This window comes from Opisthocomus hoazin, chromosome 9, assembly GCF_030867145.1.
Source record: "Opisthocomus hoazin isolate bOpiHoa1 chromosome 9, bOpiHoa1.hap1, whole genome shotgun sequence".
In the NCBI taxonomy this organism is placed as follows: Eukaryota; Metazoa; Chordata; class Aves; order Opisthocomiformes; family Opisthocomidae; genus Opisthocomus; species Opisthocomus hoazin.
The window spans coordinates 20,238,471-20,256,180 of NC_134422.1; the positions used below are offsets into that span (position 1 = coordinate 20,238,471).

At 36.3% G+C, this 17,710-nt stretch overlaps 1 protein-coding gene across 10 annotated transcripts in view; it reads right to left on the bottom strand.

The window, feature by feature from the left end:
* KCNH7 (potassium voltage-gated channel subfamily H member 7) overlaps positions 1 to 17,710 on the bottom strand; it is a 251,430-nt gene that overhangs the window by 53,971 nt on the left and 179,749 nt on the right. For all 10 annotated transcript variants that reach the window (XM_075430761.1, XM_075430758.1, XM_075430760.1 and 7 more), the window contains one exon: positions 2,634 to 3,059. In XM_075430761.1, the coding sequence (XP_075286876.1) occupies positions 2,634 to 3,059 (426 nt within the window). The remainder of the gene's footprint in view (positions 1 to 2,633; positions 3,060 to 17,710) is intronic.

Consider the following 17,710-nt stretch of genomic DNA (forward strand, 5'->3'; position numbering starts at 1 on the left):
GACACGTTTTGATATCAAGGTGTTTTAAAGCTGGGTGAGCACACATAGAGCTGTCTTTGGAGCTTATGTTATCTAATAAAAAGACTGTTCAATACAATTGTTCATAGGGGATCTTATTCGAAGAAACTCTAGATAACAAAAAAGAGCTATTTCATAAAAAAGATAACCCTTATGACTGAAAAAAATCTATTAAATGAAAAATACTCTATTCTAACAGTTTTACGTTTTCTTCTTCTTGCTAATCTATCAAAAAGTGATCACTGAGGAAGTATTATAGTTAGCAAAGTAGGAAGCAAAACTGCAGTAAGTAGCAGCTTAGAAAACGTGATTGACGTATTCAATACCATGAATTAAAAAGAGAAGTCATGATGGCATGATGAACTGGTCATAATCTGCATAGTTTCATTGCTGCGTAGGTAAACAAACTAGTTTTTCCGGAGAGTGAAACTGTGCAATTACTAGGTTTCAAGGGAATAAAGAATTAATTTACTTATATACTGCAATACTGAAAAAATCATTACATGGTCCAATAAATTCGGTTCCAAGTTCTATGTTTTTTGTATTTGTGTGCTCACCTGCCAGAATGCACTTGTTTGCTAGTAATCTGTAACATTATCTTATGTTAAAGTTATCCCTTTAGCATCACTTTGTCACGTGGCACTTTACTGTTAAGGACGTCTGTAACAGGGGAGGTGTGGAAGAATGATGTTCAGGGTCAAATCCAAAGAGCACTCCTTCAATGAACTTTGGAATTAGTCCCTGTTGTAATTCTTGATGTTCCACACTTCCAACCATTGAACATATTTTTTTGCAGTGAGGAGTGCTCAGTGATCAGAAAGGGATGCAGACCACACCTGAAGGGGAATGATATTGTCCAAGTTAGAAGTAAGCTCTTTGTCAAAATGTTTGTCTTTTATGTATCTGTGTTATCAAAACCACAGAAAAAAATCTGCAGAAAAACTGAGACCTACCACAGATAATGAATGCAAGAGGTGATCAAAGTTTCTCTTGCATCTCTGAACTTTTTAGTCACCTTCTGAATAGAAAAGTTGTCGTTTGGCAAGAGAACTATTAACACGGTCCCTCTGTCCTTTATGTTACTCTCGCTCTTCCTATTGTATTGCTTTAACAAAATTTATTTCTGCTGCATGCTATTACCTACATGTTTCTCCAGGTTCCTCATTTCCCTTGAGTGTGTAGGCTCATGTTCAAACTGGTAGAAATATCACTATTAATTATGAATGTTACCATTGATTTCTGCAACTGCTGATTTGGACCACATTATTATAATGATTTTTCAGAAGTACAGGAGACAGGACAACATTTTCATTATATAAAATTTAAGAAAATGAGTTTAAGAAAAGCATGACTGATATTCATGCTACTTCTGAAATTTTTAAGACTGAATATGCTCACAAGACTCTCAAGGTTCATACAGGCATGTGCCAGTTGTTCTATAATGACCCTTAAAGGCATATTTAATTATGTTTACACATAATTTGTGAGGATAGCTAGGGTATGCTCACAATTCAGATCAGGCTTTTGCTGTCACAGCAAATGACTTCATGTAAAGGAATTAATTTTAAAACAAAAATGCTTTTCATTGTCTGCATCGTGACATGGAAGCATACAGACAGATCAGTAAATTTTCATGCTAAAGGTTGCTGATTAATTTGTGGTTTTCACTTTTCTCAATAAATGAGATGCACATATGGTCGACAAAACTGTCTGTTTCCCTTATGTCAATATGTGCAAAATGGTAATTTTAAGAAATGGTTTTGTGTCCTTTGAAAAGTGAATGGATCATATTTTGCTTGGTTTGCTGCTTTTATTTTTAAACTGCTGTATTCTGTGCATCACAAAAACCCCCAATTCTCTACTTGTCAGTTCCCTTTTCATCAAAAAATATGTCATAACTTTAGCCCTTCTTAAATTAAACAAAGTTCTTCAGCAGGAGGCAGAACTGGGTCAGGCATCCAGAACATAGTGTATGTTTTATATACATTTGGGCAATTTTTGGATGCATATATTGAACAGTTTTTTAGCCTGTTGTACAGATAGGGTAAGGGCATTAGTCATGTCTGGCAAGGTTAACTCCATACAATCTTTTTTTCTTTCCTTTGGTAGTCCATATTCTTGATAAAATAGACAGCGGACAACTCTTTTTGTTAACTGGTATAGTTTACACTACAACCAATTTGGTTTACACTGAGTAAACATCTGACCTAAAGATTTTGAACTGAGAAAATTTATAGTAATACTCTAATGCCAACACAAGACTTACATGCATTATTAGCAGTTTTTACAAAGTAAGCAGCAAATAAAAGGAACAGTTCTTAAATAAAAGCATTTGAACAAATCCTTCATACATATTTATTTCATTATTTCTAAAGATAGTATCAAAAATGGTGTAATTGAAAAATACTAGCTGAATCATTCATCTTGTTCTCCTGTCAATGAAGGCTAATATTCTACAATATACTACTATGGAAGATGTAATTTTAGTTTAACTTTAAAAGATGGGAACTGCTAAACAGCCTATTGACTGAGAAACAAAAATATATTAGGATATGCAGACAATTGTAGTAAAGTCAAAACTTAAGATTTAATATTTCATATTCATTTAAGCTTACCTCTTCAGAGCCAGAGCCAAAAATCAGCAGGTCAAAAGGTATTGCAGCAACCATGTCAATTAGGAACCAGCCTTTGAAGTAGTGAATTGCTATTTTTGCTGGGTCACTTACCACTTCTTCATTCTGGTTTACATATGTTGTTCTGAAGTTTATTAGAATGTCAATGATAAACATAATATCCACAATTAAGTCTACAACATTCAGTGGGCTGCAAGAATATCCACACTCTCTCCTCTTCCGTTCCTCACTATCATTCAGCAGGAAGGCAGCAGAGTAAGGGGTGAATATGGCGGTGTATATTACTAACAACAAAATGAGCCAGTCCCAGACGGCTTTGAAAGGACTATAGTGCAATATAGTAAACTTGTTGATGCGAGGTGTCTGCAGTTTATATTCTGGTAGAACATCAGCCCCTAAGGATAGAACCTAGAATAAGAAATATACCAGGTCAATAATCAGACAGTGTATCTATTCCTACTTTGAGTAAACTTAGCAAATACAGGACATACTTAAAAAGTACTTTATTGTAGTTTTGCGGATTAAGCTTCAATTACTCGGTATTTTGGCAAACTAAACTTCTGTGAAATTCATGATCTCTGCCAGGTCCAATAAATTCATTGACAATTTTACACAGGAGGTTGATTCTTGTTCCCTGTAGCAACCGTTAAGTGGAAAATCTGGTCCATGAAATCTGCATAAGTAAACAAGTCATCAAATTCGTTTGTCCACTACGTGGTAGCCTTGCCAACCTGTTCCTGGCCAGTGAATGACTTTTCTTGCAGTGATGCAGTCTTTTTCTCCCAAAGCATATTATCATTGGCATAAATTCACTATGAAAGAGTCTACACTGATTAGAAAATGTGTAGGCAACCAGAAATAAAAAAGTTAGAGAAAGATCTGTGAGTGTCCTTGACAGCTCTCTCCACTGAATTTTGTGGTGTGGAAAACTTTCATGCACAGACGAATTTCACTGAGGCTATAGTTCTAGTACAGCTAAAGGCGTGACAAAGAAGGGTACCACAGAAGTATTGCCTTTTGCTTCACTTCTACTTTTGTCAATGCCTAAAGCTTGCTATCATTCCTTTGCAACTGTGGATTTTTTATCAGTTAGTGTTATCTAAGTAGGATTTAAATGTTATTTGGAACGATTGTGTTTGTATGCACCGCTTGATTTGCTGGCTCTAGAAGCTGAAATGTTTGCTTTGCTGCAAAGAACAAGCATAGTGTGGGCACCAGATAAAACAAATTTTCTTTGGCTGCTCCTCCAGTCTGATTGAACTCTGACATGAAAGAACAAAACCTTTAAGGATAAGAAGGTAAATTACATTTTCGTCTCTATTCAGTGATTGGCATAGAGACTGTCAGCAATGACATTAATTATTGCCTTCTGTGCTGCAAGTGCTCTCCAAATCCTATGGGACTCAGATCACCACTTCATTTTACACAGACCAATGAACAAACATCAGATGGCAACAACCTTTAGTTTCTACACATTTGGGCAAGTGACATATTCAAGAAATCTTATACCCATGTTCCACCAGTTACTTCTACTTATTCCTTATCCCCCTGCTAATTAAAAACAATGCTGTTCAGAAAATCAGGCCTTTCAAAAGTAATTAAAATGAATAATTAAACTGAAATGAAATAATGACTGAAGGATTAATACCTTGTCAGCAACATTGTTTACTTTCATTTACTTTCTGTTTAGCAGTGAGTAGTTTGGGATTTGAGATTTCAGCTTGTTCAAGATTGAGGAATTTCATGCTCTTCAAGCACAATGTTATAAGATTACAAGGGTCAGCGTACACTTTTCTGTTTAACTTTCCAACAGCAAGTGTTGTATAAACCTTAGATTCTATCCTTAGCAATCTACGTGGCACTTCTTATACAGTGAAGTTCTACTTTGAAAATGTTGTGAGAAAACCATGGTTAATAACCACTCTTCTTTGAACTATGAAGAAAGAAACAATTAAGCCATCGAAAAGATTATATGGTACCTTCAAGCAGCCATTAAGCACCATGCTGAGGTGAGGGTAGAGGCTGTTCATGTTTTTTGTATTTTAACTAGGACTTGCATTTAACTAATGGTGTTAGCTATTTTTTTATGCATTAAACACACTAGCTGACAGCAAGCTGAAGTGTAGGCATTGCTTAGTCTCTTAAGCAGTATTAATACTTTCAAACCCCCACCTGTTGACAAGTTGACAAGAATGTTTTCCTACTATTTGAGAGCAGTGTGAGTATAAGTAGCAAGGCAGCTGCTATTTATAACATTTATATCAGTTTTCTGCTGGATTTTCAGACAAGGAAGGAGATGGATTAGACAACATTATACTATATTATACTATATTATATTATATTATATTATATTATATTATATTATATTATATTATATTATATTATATTATATTATATTATATTATATTATATTATATTATATTATATTATATTATATTATATTATATTATATTATATTATATTATATTATATTATATTATATTATATTATATTATATTATATTATATTATATTATATTATATTATATTATATTATAGGAAACTGATGAAGTTAACACGGGCAAGTGCAGGGTCCTGCACCTGGGGAGGAACAACCCCATGCACCAGTACAGGCTCGAGGCTGACCTGCTGGAAAGCAGCTCTGCAGAGAGGGACCTGGAAGTGCTGGGGGATGACAAGTTGACCTTCAGCCAGCAGTGTGCCCAGTTGCCAAGAAGGCCAATGGTATCCTGGGGTGCATTAAGAAGAGTGTGTCCAGCAGGTCAAGGGAGGTTCTCCTTCCCCTCTACTCTGCCCTAGTGAGGCCCCATCTGGATTCCTGCGTCCAGTTCTGGGCTGCCCAGTTCAAGAAAGAGCAGGAACTACTGGAGAGAGTCCAGCGGAGGGCTATGAAGGTGATTAGGGGACTGGAGCATCTGTCCTATGAGGAGAAACTAAGGGAGCTGGGCTTGTTCAGCCTGAAGAAGAGAAGACTGGGAGGCAATCTTATAAATGTTTATAAATTTCTTATGAGTGGATGCCAAGAGGATGGGGCCAAACTCTTTTCAGTGATCCTCAGTGATGGGACAAGGGGCAATGGGCACAAACTGAAGCATAAGAAGTTCCATCTGAACATGAGGAAAAACTTTACTTTGAGGGTGACAGAGCACTGGAACAGGCTGCCCGGATGGATTATGAATTTTACTTCACTGGAGATATTCAAACCCTGCCTGGATGTGGTCCTGTGCAACCTGCTTTAGGTGATCCTGCTTTGGCGGGGGGATTGGATTAGAAGATCCACAGCAGCCCCTTCCAAACCCTACCATTCTGTGATTCTGTATAACAAGAACAATAAAGCTTACTTCACAGGTTTCTTGCAATTGCTGGAAAATTCCAGCCAGTGTGCTTCACTTCAGAGCAACACATAATGTAAATTGGTCTGACTCTCCTGAAATCTAGCACCTATTCTCATTTTAGTTACATTTGTTCCTAGGCTGGTTTAGACTGAGTTAGGTGAAACTGAAGAGTAAAAAACCCAAAACCACAATGGGGCAAAATGAGGAAAGAGCAGTATAAAAGTGATTGTAGCAGAAGTGGATCCAACATTTTCATGCTAGTTTCTTAGACACACACAATGGGAGAGGCTGACTGATAGTTGTGAGTTTCGTATTCATAATGTGATATAGAACTTTACATTTCTGCATTACTTACTCCCATGCAATGGGAAGGGAAAACAAACACTCATTATGTAACTAATTTTGTTTGCTCGATCAAAAGAAAGAAGATGGGAGTTTGTTTGTCAAATAAAAAAATCACAGTTGCGCACACATAAAAAAGAGAAAACACATTATTTGGTTTCATGTTGGCAGTTTCAATAAAGACTGATTGAGTATGAGATGAATTTACCCTTTTGCTGTTGTGTGACATCCTTGCAAGGCTTGAGTACTGGTGTTGGCCAGTCTTGGCCGTCTTGGCTAGATGGAAGACTTCAGTGTACTTAGCAATCCGCTCAAAAGAACTTTACTATTTCCACTTCCTTAAAATAGACCTTGACAAATTCACTGTTAGTGAAAAGATATTTTATTAACTTCTGTCTTCTGGACAGTGAAACTCTTCTTGTAGTTTGGATTGTAAAAAGTTGCTTATGTTTTTAAGAGTAAGGAGCAGCACTGGAAGGAGACTAAAGTATTGCAGTGTTAAAAAGTTTCTGAACCTTGGGACACATCATGATGACAAAGGCAAGCTTCCTGACATTACAAAAGAGAAGACTATAGTGCTAAGTACGAAAGTGCAATGGGTTTTCTCCTAAAAATAATTCAGGGGTATTCAAACTTGATGAAACACCATCTCACACTAGTTTTGCTGGTGAAAGCAGTAATGTATTTATAACTGGTTTATTTTACAAGCAGTATTAGCTGATAAGATTTATTCTATTTATTATGAGAACATTTCAAAGTTAAATTAACTGTATTGTATTTTGCCTTTGTGTAAAGAACCCTGATCTAAAATTCAACTTTTCTTGTGTATTCCTGTTTATCCCATTCACTGTTAAACCAGTGCTGCTGCAAGTTAGAAGACTCTTCAGTCAAACACATTTTTTGGCTCTGAGAATCTTACTTCAGGTGTTTCACATAGACAGGGCTGGTGAACATCTTTAGCTCTTTTTAGGTTCATGTGTTCACTAAGATCACAAGTTCCAGACGGCACTTATTATAGAAGAGCTGAAATCAGATACCCAGAAAAATATGGAGTGAGATCAAAGTAATTGTCATAAATTCACACAGTTATAGATTTATCTTTCTGAAGGGTTTGGTAGCTTTTAGTTTCTCAAAGGTAACAGTAGTTTACTGAAATTGAAAGAAAAGGTATTTAAGAAGAATGAAAATGTATTAATGGCTGCTGTTCTGTTAAGCAGAAGAAGAAAGGAAGTGTATGTACCAGAGGTGCTATCAGGTGACAATTTCAGAAAAAAATTATTCGGTAAGCCTTTACGCTTTAAATTGGATTACCCTGTTTATGGTGTTCTATTTTTTTTGACAGTTTTAACATCTTTCTCCTCTAGAAAACCTGCCTGGTACTGGGTAACATTTCTGTCCTGTGCTGTGTTCAAAAGACCTTGTTTTGCATAGTGTTTCTTGGTGAAGTGTCAAGGAGCCAAACTGGGCTGATGTGCTTTGCAGCACATTGGCTGTACGCTTCACTGGATAACTGCTTTGCGTAGGGGACTCTTGCTATAGGCTCTTCAGCACTGCATGCAGCAACAGTGTTTGACACTTCTTGGAGAAACACAAATATTCTTTCCCGTGCCTTTTTTTTTACAAAATGGAATTTGTAGGCAAAATGCTAGGTAAGATGTTGGATGATCTGGGAATTATACTCTGGTCCGTGCCGTTGAGCTTCACAGTGATCTTAGGCAACCTGACATTTAACATCTCTAACTTCTTTCAAGTAGAGAGAATAACATTTAGCTACTAAACTGAAAGCATCTTGCAAAGAATAATGAGTGGAAAGCATTCAGGGAAGCTGTTATGCAACAGCAGTAAGTTATCATTCTTACTCCTCTAAATTTGGTTGATTCTTTTTTTTTAAAGATTAATTCACACAAATATTTGTCCTCTTCCCCTTTTAATTTAAATTTATAACTTAATGGAGATACTTTCCAGTTTGTTTTTATTTACTGCATGAAAACACTATATTTTTGTTATATGTTATGCAAACTGTACAGTTTCAAGAGGCTCTGAGAGACTCACATTGCTATGTATCACATGTATATTCATAAGTTTTGTTCTGAGACATTTGCAATCTAAATTTATTAAAGAATGCAAATGCATACAGTAAAACCCAAAGAACTAGGAACAAAGTAAAGAAGCATAATAGTGTGTTAATAAATCATAACAAATAATAAATGATAAGCCATCTGTTATCAATACCACCATGAATTGTTAAAGAAATACTTCTGTCAAACCACTGCATGGATTTGCAGTATACTTTCCCAGCTGTTCTAACACTGCATGAGAGGAAGTGGGGGAAAGGGTTATTACACGCTGGACCACGTCTCTTCAAGCAACTGAGCACATGAACATGGAGAACAATAAGAAAGCACACCTTACGCTGTCAAGCAGCACTGAACTCATTCTGTGAGCATAATATGATTGCATGGACCAGATGCTAAAAGCAACTTATTCAGAAAGCATTGGAACTTTTGCACTTTCACTAAGAATTCACAGTATTTTTGTGCTGTAGATTTCCAAACAGACAGCAGATATGTGATTAATGTACACTCACACAAACAATATGTAGAATATTCACAGTCTAGGTAGGACCTTTCATCATGGACAGAACTACTGCACATCCAGAAAATCTGAACAAAGAGCAATGTTTACAGGTGGCAAAATAGGTGTACAGGGTGGGAAGAAACCCATCAGTTCTAAGGTAGATGGATACAGAGTATACCTATGCAAAAGGTAGATGTGGAAGTTTGATGGGTGCAATGCTTAATAAATTAACTTTTCAGAAAGATACTTTCCTATGTCTCATGACAAAGTGTGTCTCGTATGAATTGTATACTTAAATGTTGTATAATCAGTGCTAAATAATCTTTACTCACTTTACTCACTGCTGCTTTTGTCACAGATTAATTAAGGTAAAGCTTGTACTAACAATGTTAGCTCTTGCATAGCACCTTTTATGTTAAGAGAATTTCATAAAAATTTAAAAAATCTCAAACTATAAATATAGTCCCACATTACCTGGGGACTTTAAAATAAACATGTATCTCACCCATAAAACATCTGGCGTAAAACTATGGAAGATGCTACAAGTTCACTCATTAAAATATAATGTTAAAATGATTTATTTCCAGGAAATAGTGTACGACATGAAAAAATATTATTATGTCAATATCTTGCTGGGCTCAGTCCAATGCTAGGCACACAACCCTGACAGATGAATGGATAATCACTCCTGCATCTTTAAGTCAGGGAAGCTGTAGCAAATCTAGCAACATGTCAGCTCCCTGTACACTCAGGGACTCGAATATCTTTATTATGAGTAGGGACTGAAGAAGGTTTGAATTTTGTTATTGTATAAAGTGCATTCAGCAGTGTCATGGTTTAGCCCCAGCCGACAATAAAGAACCACGCGATGCCTCTCTCACTCCATCCCCAGTGGGAGGGGGAGGAGAATCAGAAGAAAATGGCAAAACTTGTGAGCTGGGATAAAAAACAGGTTAACAGAAAAGGAAAAGGAGAAGAAAATAACAACAATCATACTGATTGGATTAAAATATTTTTCCAGCAGCATTTTTAACTCTGTACAAGTTTATTGTTGGTGACTAGGATATCAAGGAAGGTAGCATCTCATAAGTTTGAATAAAGATAAGTTACTATTCCTGTTTGCTCTCTAATGCAGCTCATGGTGCAGAATGAACACTGTCAATATTATGCCAAACCCCTTAGATGCTGAGTACAATCTCTTCCTTTTAACAGGTTGTTCTGACCTCACTTTCATATCTTTATTAACAAGGCCAATAACAGTACTGGACAGGAAAAACTGGGAAAACAAAAGAAATTAAAAATGTGAAGAAGGCACATAAGCTAAAGCCATATTCCTGTTATAATTAACCCTTTTTATCATGACCACAGACTTTAAATCCAAATGATAGCGCAGTTTGAAAAATGAAGCAGTATTACTTCAGCTTTAAAAAAGGATATAATTTTGCATTGGAGATTTTATTAGATTTGTGGAACTCTTTTCTCTTGATGTAACCTCTCCTGGCTCTCTTTTCTCCTGTGTATTAGTTCTACTGAAGCTACCAAGCTATAACCAGCAAGGACACCTCTTCCCTTTTCTTCTCTATCCATACCGTTAAAGTGAGACCCCTACAGACTGGACCTCCTAAAGAGATCTCCGAGTCTAAAAAGACCTAAAAATAAATATTACACAAGTATTACTGAGCAAATGGAAATTATATCAACATTTGCTCCCTGATGGTAGGCATTACTCAGTTCCTCAGAAGACTATAATGGTCTTTCATATTTCAGTCATCTTGATGATTATCTTGATGCTGACATGAACAACTAGTAAGAATACATCAGTACTGAAACAAAGCGGAAGTGCTTTTGGTAAGTGCGCCCTCCAAACATAGCATTATATACTGCTTTCACACATCAGTATTAAAAGGCATTTTCACATGTAAAAGGTATTTTTATATGTTTTTCAAAGTATAGCTATTAAAGAACATCTCCTTAACCAAGAAATGCTAATGGTGGAGAATGCTAATACTTGTCTTGTTTTACTCTTTTGTCTGTATAAAATGCTTTAAAATTATGTAGTATGACAATTTGTATCTGATGCTAATACTTCACTTTCTCTGTCAAACAGTTTGAAGTATACCCATGAGGTCTCATAACACAGTGTTTCAGTGGCCTCCATATTTTTTAAGTTAAGCTTTTGTTAAAGAAAATCTGCTGCTCTGTGAAAATATGATTTGTCCTTGCCTGTCCTATATGTTTCCCATTTGGGACTTCAGATACAAGAGGATATAAACCTTTCTTATTTAAACAATGGGCTCAATATTTCTTTGTTTGCAGGGTCAGAAATAGCACAGTAGATTTTTTTTTTTTTTTTGGACTATGCCCACATATTCACCAAGTGTAATTTTAGGTAGACAGTGAAACAACCCTTTTGTTATTAATAGCTGCACCTGAAAAACTCAAAGCTTATCTGAGTGTATTTGAATCATTTTTGTTCCAGAAGTCAATCTGCCATGTTTTTTTGGTTAATTGAAGGCAGCCTTTGTGGCATTCTGAACCTAACTGAAGTGCAGAAATGCTAGAAAAGTTTTTGGATATTCAGTAAATTAGTATTCTGGAGGAGCTGCAATTTGGTAGGCAATGAGATAGTGTGAAAGAAGAAAAAAAAATTTTAAGTGGTAGGTGGAATTTATTTCACATGGTGTTCAGTAATTTTTGTAATAAGTGTCCAAAAAATTTCAGTGAAGTTGAACATTAATGCTGTTTGGTGCTGTTAAAATTTAAGAAAAAGCAGAATTCTAACTGAGACCTAGATATAACCTCAGGCTGAGAGAGGTGATGCTCCTCTGCTCCGCTCTGGTGAGACCCCACCTGAAGTTCTGTGTCCAGCTCTGGAGCCCTCAACACAGGAAGGACATGGAGCTGTTGGAGCGGGTCCGGAGGAGGCCACAAAAATGAGCAGGGGGGTGGAAGACCTCTCCTATGAAGAAACACTGAGAGAGTTTGGGCTGTTCAGTCTGGAGAAGACAAGGCTCTGGGGAGACCTTCTAGCAGCTTTTCAGTACTTAAAGGGGGCTTAGAAGAAAGATGGGGACAAACATTTCAGCAAGGCCTGTTGCGATAGGACAAGGGATAATGATTTTAAACTGAAAGATGGTAGACTTAGACTGGCCATAAGGAAGAATTTTTTTACAGTGAGGGTCATGAAACACTGGAATGAGTTGCCCAGAGTTGTGGTCAATGCCTCATCCCTGGAAACATTCAAGGTGAGGCTGGATGGGGCTCTCAGCAACCTGCCCTAGTTGAAGATGTCCCTGCTCACAGCAGGGGGGTTGGACTGGATGACCTTTATATTTCCTTTCCAACCCAAAGCATTCTATGATTCTATGAATATATTGCTGTAAAAATTGCTAGCTTGATACTGGAAAATGCATGAGGAATAGAGACTGGCATTGATTTAAAGAGACCTTGTGCTCCTATGTGTGTAACACTGCTGCTGTGACTGTTGAAGTTACATCGGTTGACTTGTTCTATCTCTGCCTTAGGTAGTTTAGTTACTGTTCCATATTTGATGTTTTTGATATGGAATCACTGGTACAGGTGACTATTTTGCTGCCTTCATGCCTGCTCCCTGGTGCTCTGATTCCTCTTTAATCTTCTGCACTGTAATGTGTACAATTTGTGTAGCTGAAGCTGTAAGCCTTTTCAGATGGATAGATTGTCATCTCAAGCCTACCTCAAAACACCTGTTTCAAATTGCTTGCTTCCTCCCAGAGAGGAGAGAAAGCTATTTTTCAGCCTTTGCTGGGAATGCTTGTGGGAAACAACACTGAGCGAGTAATATGCTGCCAACAGGGTTTTACATGGCTCTTTGCTGTCCCTGTTGGCTGAAGTTTCAACTTGTAAGTCTTCTGTAGCTTCAGTGATACTGGCACTGTGACAGCAAGTTGCATTTGAGCTGGAAATGGAAGGTCTTTTAGAAGATGCTTCTAAAAAATGATACAAATATATGAATTGCAGTGTATAATTGTAAAATGAGGTAGATATATAAGGATCAGCATGAACAGCAGAAAAGCTTTTACTTGATGTTTCTCCTTCTGTGTATCATAAATTTGTATTTTAGTAGTTTTAGAATTAAAAATAATCTCTTTGCATATCTTTATTCTCTGCCCTCCATATTTTTGTTTAGGGCTGTCATTAAAATACATTTCAGTCTACTCATGAACAAGGTGTTTAGATAAGTAATAACAAGATTTTACATCACATCATCTAAAGCATATAATGAAACTACAAACTTAAGATTGGATCCAATGGCTGAAACCCACACCCACATAGTATATGTATCCGTCAGTGACATGACTCATCTGCATACAGTGATTGGGTTGATGCCTTGAAATCATAGCAGCTGTACTGAACAGTTACTGGACTCTCACTAGTGCTTGCACTATATAAATGTAACAATATCCATGAACGCGGAATTCTCCAGAAAGACAACAGCGCATTAGAGAACTCAACAAATACCACAATATGAAGCAAAAAGGCAGGCCTTATTGTCAAGTAATTTGACCTTCCATTTGAAGAGAATTGCAAAACTATTCTTGGTGTTAAAGGTTTACAGAGATTCCTCAAGAAATGCTGTCCAATTAGTCTCCATTGATAGGGGAGCGTCTTTCCTCAGTGAGGACGAAAACTTTCAAATCCCACTTGGATTTGAGAGCACTGGGACTTCCTGGGAGTGCTGAGTGCTTTACTGAGGACTGAGGCCATGAAGTGCCATATTTTCGTAAGACTATCAAATAATTAGGTAAATCTATTAATCTAAAGATATTTAAATACATAGTAACCCAAAATCTTCACATTGTCAAGGAAAGTTACGTATGACATGGGATTAAAACAGTAGAACAGTCTTCCTCTCACATTTATTCAGTAAAATTGTGCAGGTTTCATGGAAATAATATTTCTGTGGATGTTACTGTCAAATGAAATTGCTTCACCAAACTTGAATACATGTGATGATTTAGAACACTCAGTATCTCTATCTGTTATTTATTTTCTCATGAAGATAGATGTTAAAAGAGATAAGGTTTTTTTATAGTTTGTTTTCCATCCACTATTTTCTATGAAAAAATTAAGAAAAGTCTTATAGATCTTAAACCTCAGGAGCCTCTTACTGCCAGTCAGCATGTAGCTACTTTCGTGTTAGTGGGTAATTCATCATCAAAGCAACACTTAGAAGCATACGGATTTATTGAGTGTGCTTTACTGAAGTTTAAATCTTAAATTAGTGATATGCAGATTATCAAAGGAGATATTAACCACTGACTATTTTTAGCAAATATTAATGCTAAAATATGTGCTAAAAGTTGTGTAACCCTCTGCTTTAAAATTCACTACAAGGTGTTATTTCAGAAGACAGAAATTGCTATCCTTCAAAATTCTAAAGAGTTTGTGAGCTATTCATTGCTCTGCTGGCAACGCTAAGCTGTTACAAAGCATTTATATGTCTGACAACAAAACATCAAGGGTCACATTTGTAATAAGGGCATAAATTATTCCTGTGTTTTTTAGTCACCTAAAAGAAATTTTCTGTTCTTTGTTCATGGCGTGACAGCAAAACAAAGTAGATTTTGTGCTTGTTGATGTTACCTCATCTTCCTCACAATGTTTATGAAAAATATATCTTTCATTATTATCCATTTAGACTGGTTTGCTAGCTGTCAAACATTTTGATGCAGCTAAAGAAGAGCATAAAAACTGTAAGAATATCTTAAGTGCATGAGGTGAAGATGAAGCAGCTACAGCCATAGTTTGGTTGTATGATTACAGTACTTACTGATGTAACTGTCAGGAGTAAAAGAGAAAGGGAGAAAAGATCCTTATGCATGGATTTATATTTAAGTTTAACCTTCAGTTTCATAGTAAATAATTTTCCCATAATCAGCAAAAGAAAACTTTTGTTTCCAGAAAATCTGCATTTTGTAATTCGACCCCTTAGTGTTTAAAAAGGTGTGAACTGCAATTGAAACTGCTCTGGTAGCTGGGGAAAAGCTTAATTTAGAAATGTTCATCTCCCCTGTCGCTCTCCAGTGCTTATGCCGAATGAGTGTATGCCATCCTGGTTCACTTAAAGGAGACATTTAATCTTAGCATTCTGCCCAGGTTCCTCTGTTCACACCACTTGTATAATGTTTAATGCAATACCCAACCCTCTACCAAATTTGGTCAGTAACAGTCCAACCAAAAAGCCATTTGGCAAGGGGAGATGGAACAGATTGCATACACATATACACACAATGTTATGGTACAAATCACATTTCACTAGCAAAACCAGCCTATAAAATCACAATCCAGACTTCTAGAGCCATCCATTCGATTCATACTGGTTAGGCAGAGAAAAAGGGTGGAGTTATTACCATGGAGAACTGAGCAAACTTGCCTTTCCTCAGTCAGTAGCTGGATCTTGTATTAGACATGTTTCTGTTTTTCTGATGTAAAAGCATATTTTGGTTTTGGGGAATTGTGCCAAGACATAGCAGGACTTTCATGATGATTCCTCACTAGCTACTCTGGTACCGTAACAAAAATGTTGTGATAGCACAGCATCAGTGAGCAAAAAAAACCTCCCTGAGCAGCTCTACCTCACCTGTGTTATGCTAAATGAAGCTTATGTTCAGCAGATAACAGGACCTTTCTTTCCTGGATTTGACCAGGGAGATATGGGAATCTTTTTGGTACTATGGATGATCATGTGTACAGTTGCAGGCATCAAGAGCTCAATCCAGTGGAAAAAAAGCCTATGATAGAAGCCTGACTGTAGGATTTAATGTTTTCAATGTTTTTAAGGTTGTTTTCTTGAGATATTTTCTAATTTTTCACATTGTGTAAACTGCAGAATGGATATTCTTTTCATTATTGTTTCCTTAGCTTACTTGATGTTGTAGGTGTACAGAAGAGAGAAAATATATAGCATAATATATCTGGAAATTACTATCCTATACAAGACTTATTTTTCAACCTCTGTCTGAAAACCCGGAAGGAGGCTGCAGTCTGTGTGCTATCCTAACAAAATTAATCAAAAGAAGTTAGCTGGCCTCTGACAAGTTCTACAGGATGACCATGAGCTGCAGGCACTGATTTCTTGCTCACTTCCAACCCCAGCAACTAACATCATTAGAGACTAAGCTGCGGCAAAGTTGTTACTCTTCTTCAGCTACAGTCTTCCCTTCTACAAACCCAGTGAAACAAAACTTCTCTGAACAGAACAGATTGGTGCAGAGGTGAGCCCATACCATACAGCAGTTCTTCTGTTTCAAAAGAGAGTCGGTTTCTTCCTAATTAATAGAAATCATTTAGAAAGTGGAACATTTTCAGAGAAGATGGATATGTAGATTAGAAAAAAAAGTAAAGCTGTGAAATGAAGAACTTTTCTCCCCATTTAATAAATGTTTCTCATTTAGTATTATTAATAGTATTCTGAACAGGCTTTCTGGAGCTGAACATACCTTCTCATGCCAGCTTCCAATATATTAAATGAAAATTAGTTATTGCAACTTTCATATTTAAAAATATGCTGCCTTAATGTAACATTGGCAATTCTTTGAATAAAAAACTTATGCTTGAAAGGTTTATTCAACTGTCAAAGAAAAACAGGCTTATCTAAAATAAATCTAATACAAGGCCACCCTGATACCAGGGAGAAGAAACTCCTTGAGTTCTTTATGTACTATGAATACCAACTAAATATTCATGCAATTTAGATACTTTATTTTGGATAGATTTGAATTTTACAGTATATTTCTACACTCTAGATGGCCTGAAATAGCCACTTCTAGTAAATAATTTCTAGAGATTTTTGTTGTGCTATGCTGTTTAATTTTATGCTCAATATCTCCTGTACAACCCATAAAGTTCAATAAATGGTTTGCAACTACGTGCTACCTCACAGATAAGCATATAATTTCATGAACATTATATTTATGATTCAATGACCATTTGATTTTTGATTCATACAGCTGGTTCCTGATTTTTCCCTTAATGTGATATTATTGATATTTCAATGTAATTTAAGGAATGCTCCTTTTTGTTTTGAAAAGCATTAGCTCTGAACTATTCTGGGTTCACACTTCTCTATTGATCCTCTTACCAGCTACAAGCTGCAAGCATTATCCACAATCTAACATATGACAGATAATAGATGAGAAAAATGACCTTCTAATTTGGCTTATTAATTTTAAGGACATTCAGAAGTCATCAAACAACACACTGTGCTGACGGGGCTTAATGGTCTTTGCTTTTTCTTACTGTTTCTAATCCTATGAAAAAGATCCAAACCCATAAAAAACCCTGTTCAGAAAACACTTTCCTCAGCTGCCAATACATCAACACCAACCAATCCACATGCTTCTTTCCTACCCCCTGCCCAAGACAAAGGAATAATTGCCTCGCTGTTGTTTCTCCTTTATATGCTTAAGGCCACCTGGTTCCTAATCAATAGTAGAAGATAATCGCTTTGTAAATATCACCAATTATATAATCACTTTACTGGCTGCAAACTGCAGGAACTTTCTGCTCTCACATTTAGTTTATTCATTGATTTCTCTCATTAGCTATGTGTGGGAACTTAACTAATTCCCTGAAAAAGTTAATCTTTCAAATCACTCACCAGTTTTTCACTTTGTGTGTTAGTGAGTATTATGCTAAAAGGGAAACTTGTTACTTGAAAGAAATGAATATTAAATTGTTAGCTGAATGTACCTGCATTTTTTTGTCTGATGAAAATGATTCTTAATAAGGGTGAATAAAGAAATTCAGGTAAATGCTAAATATT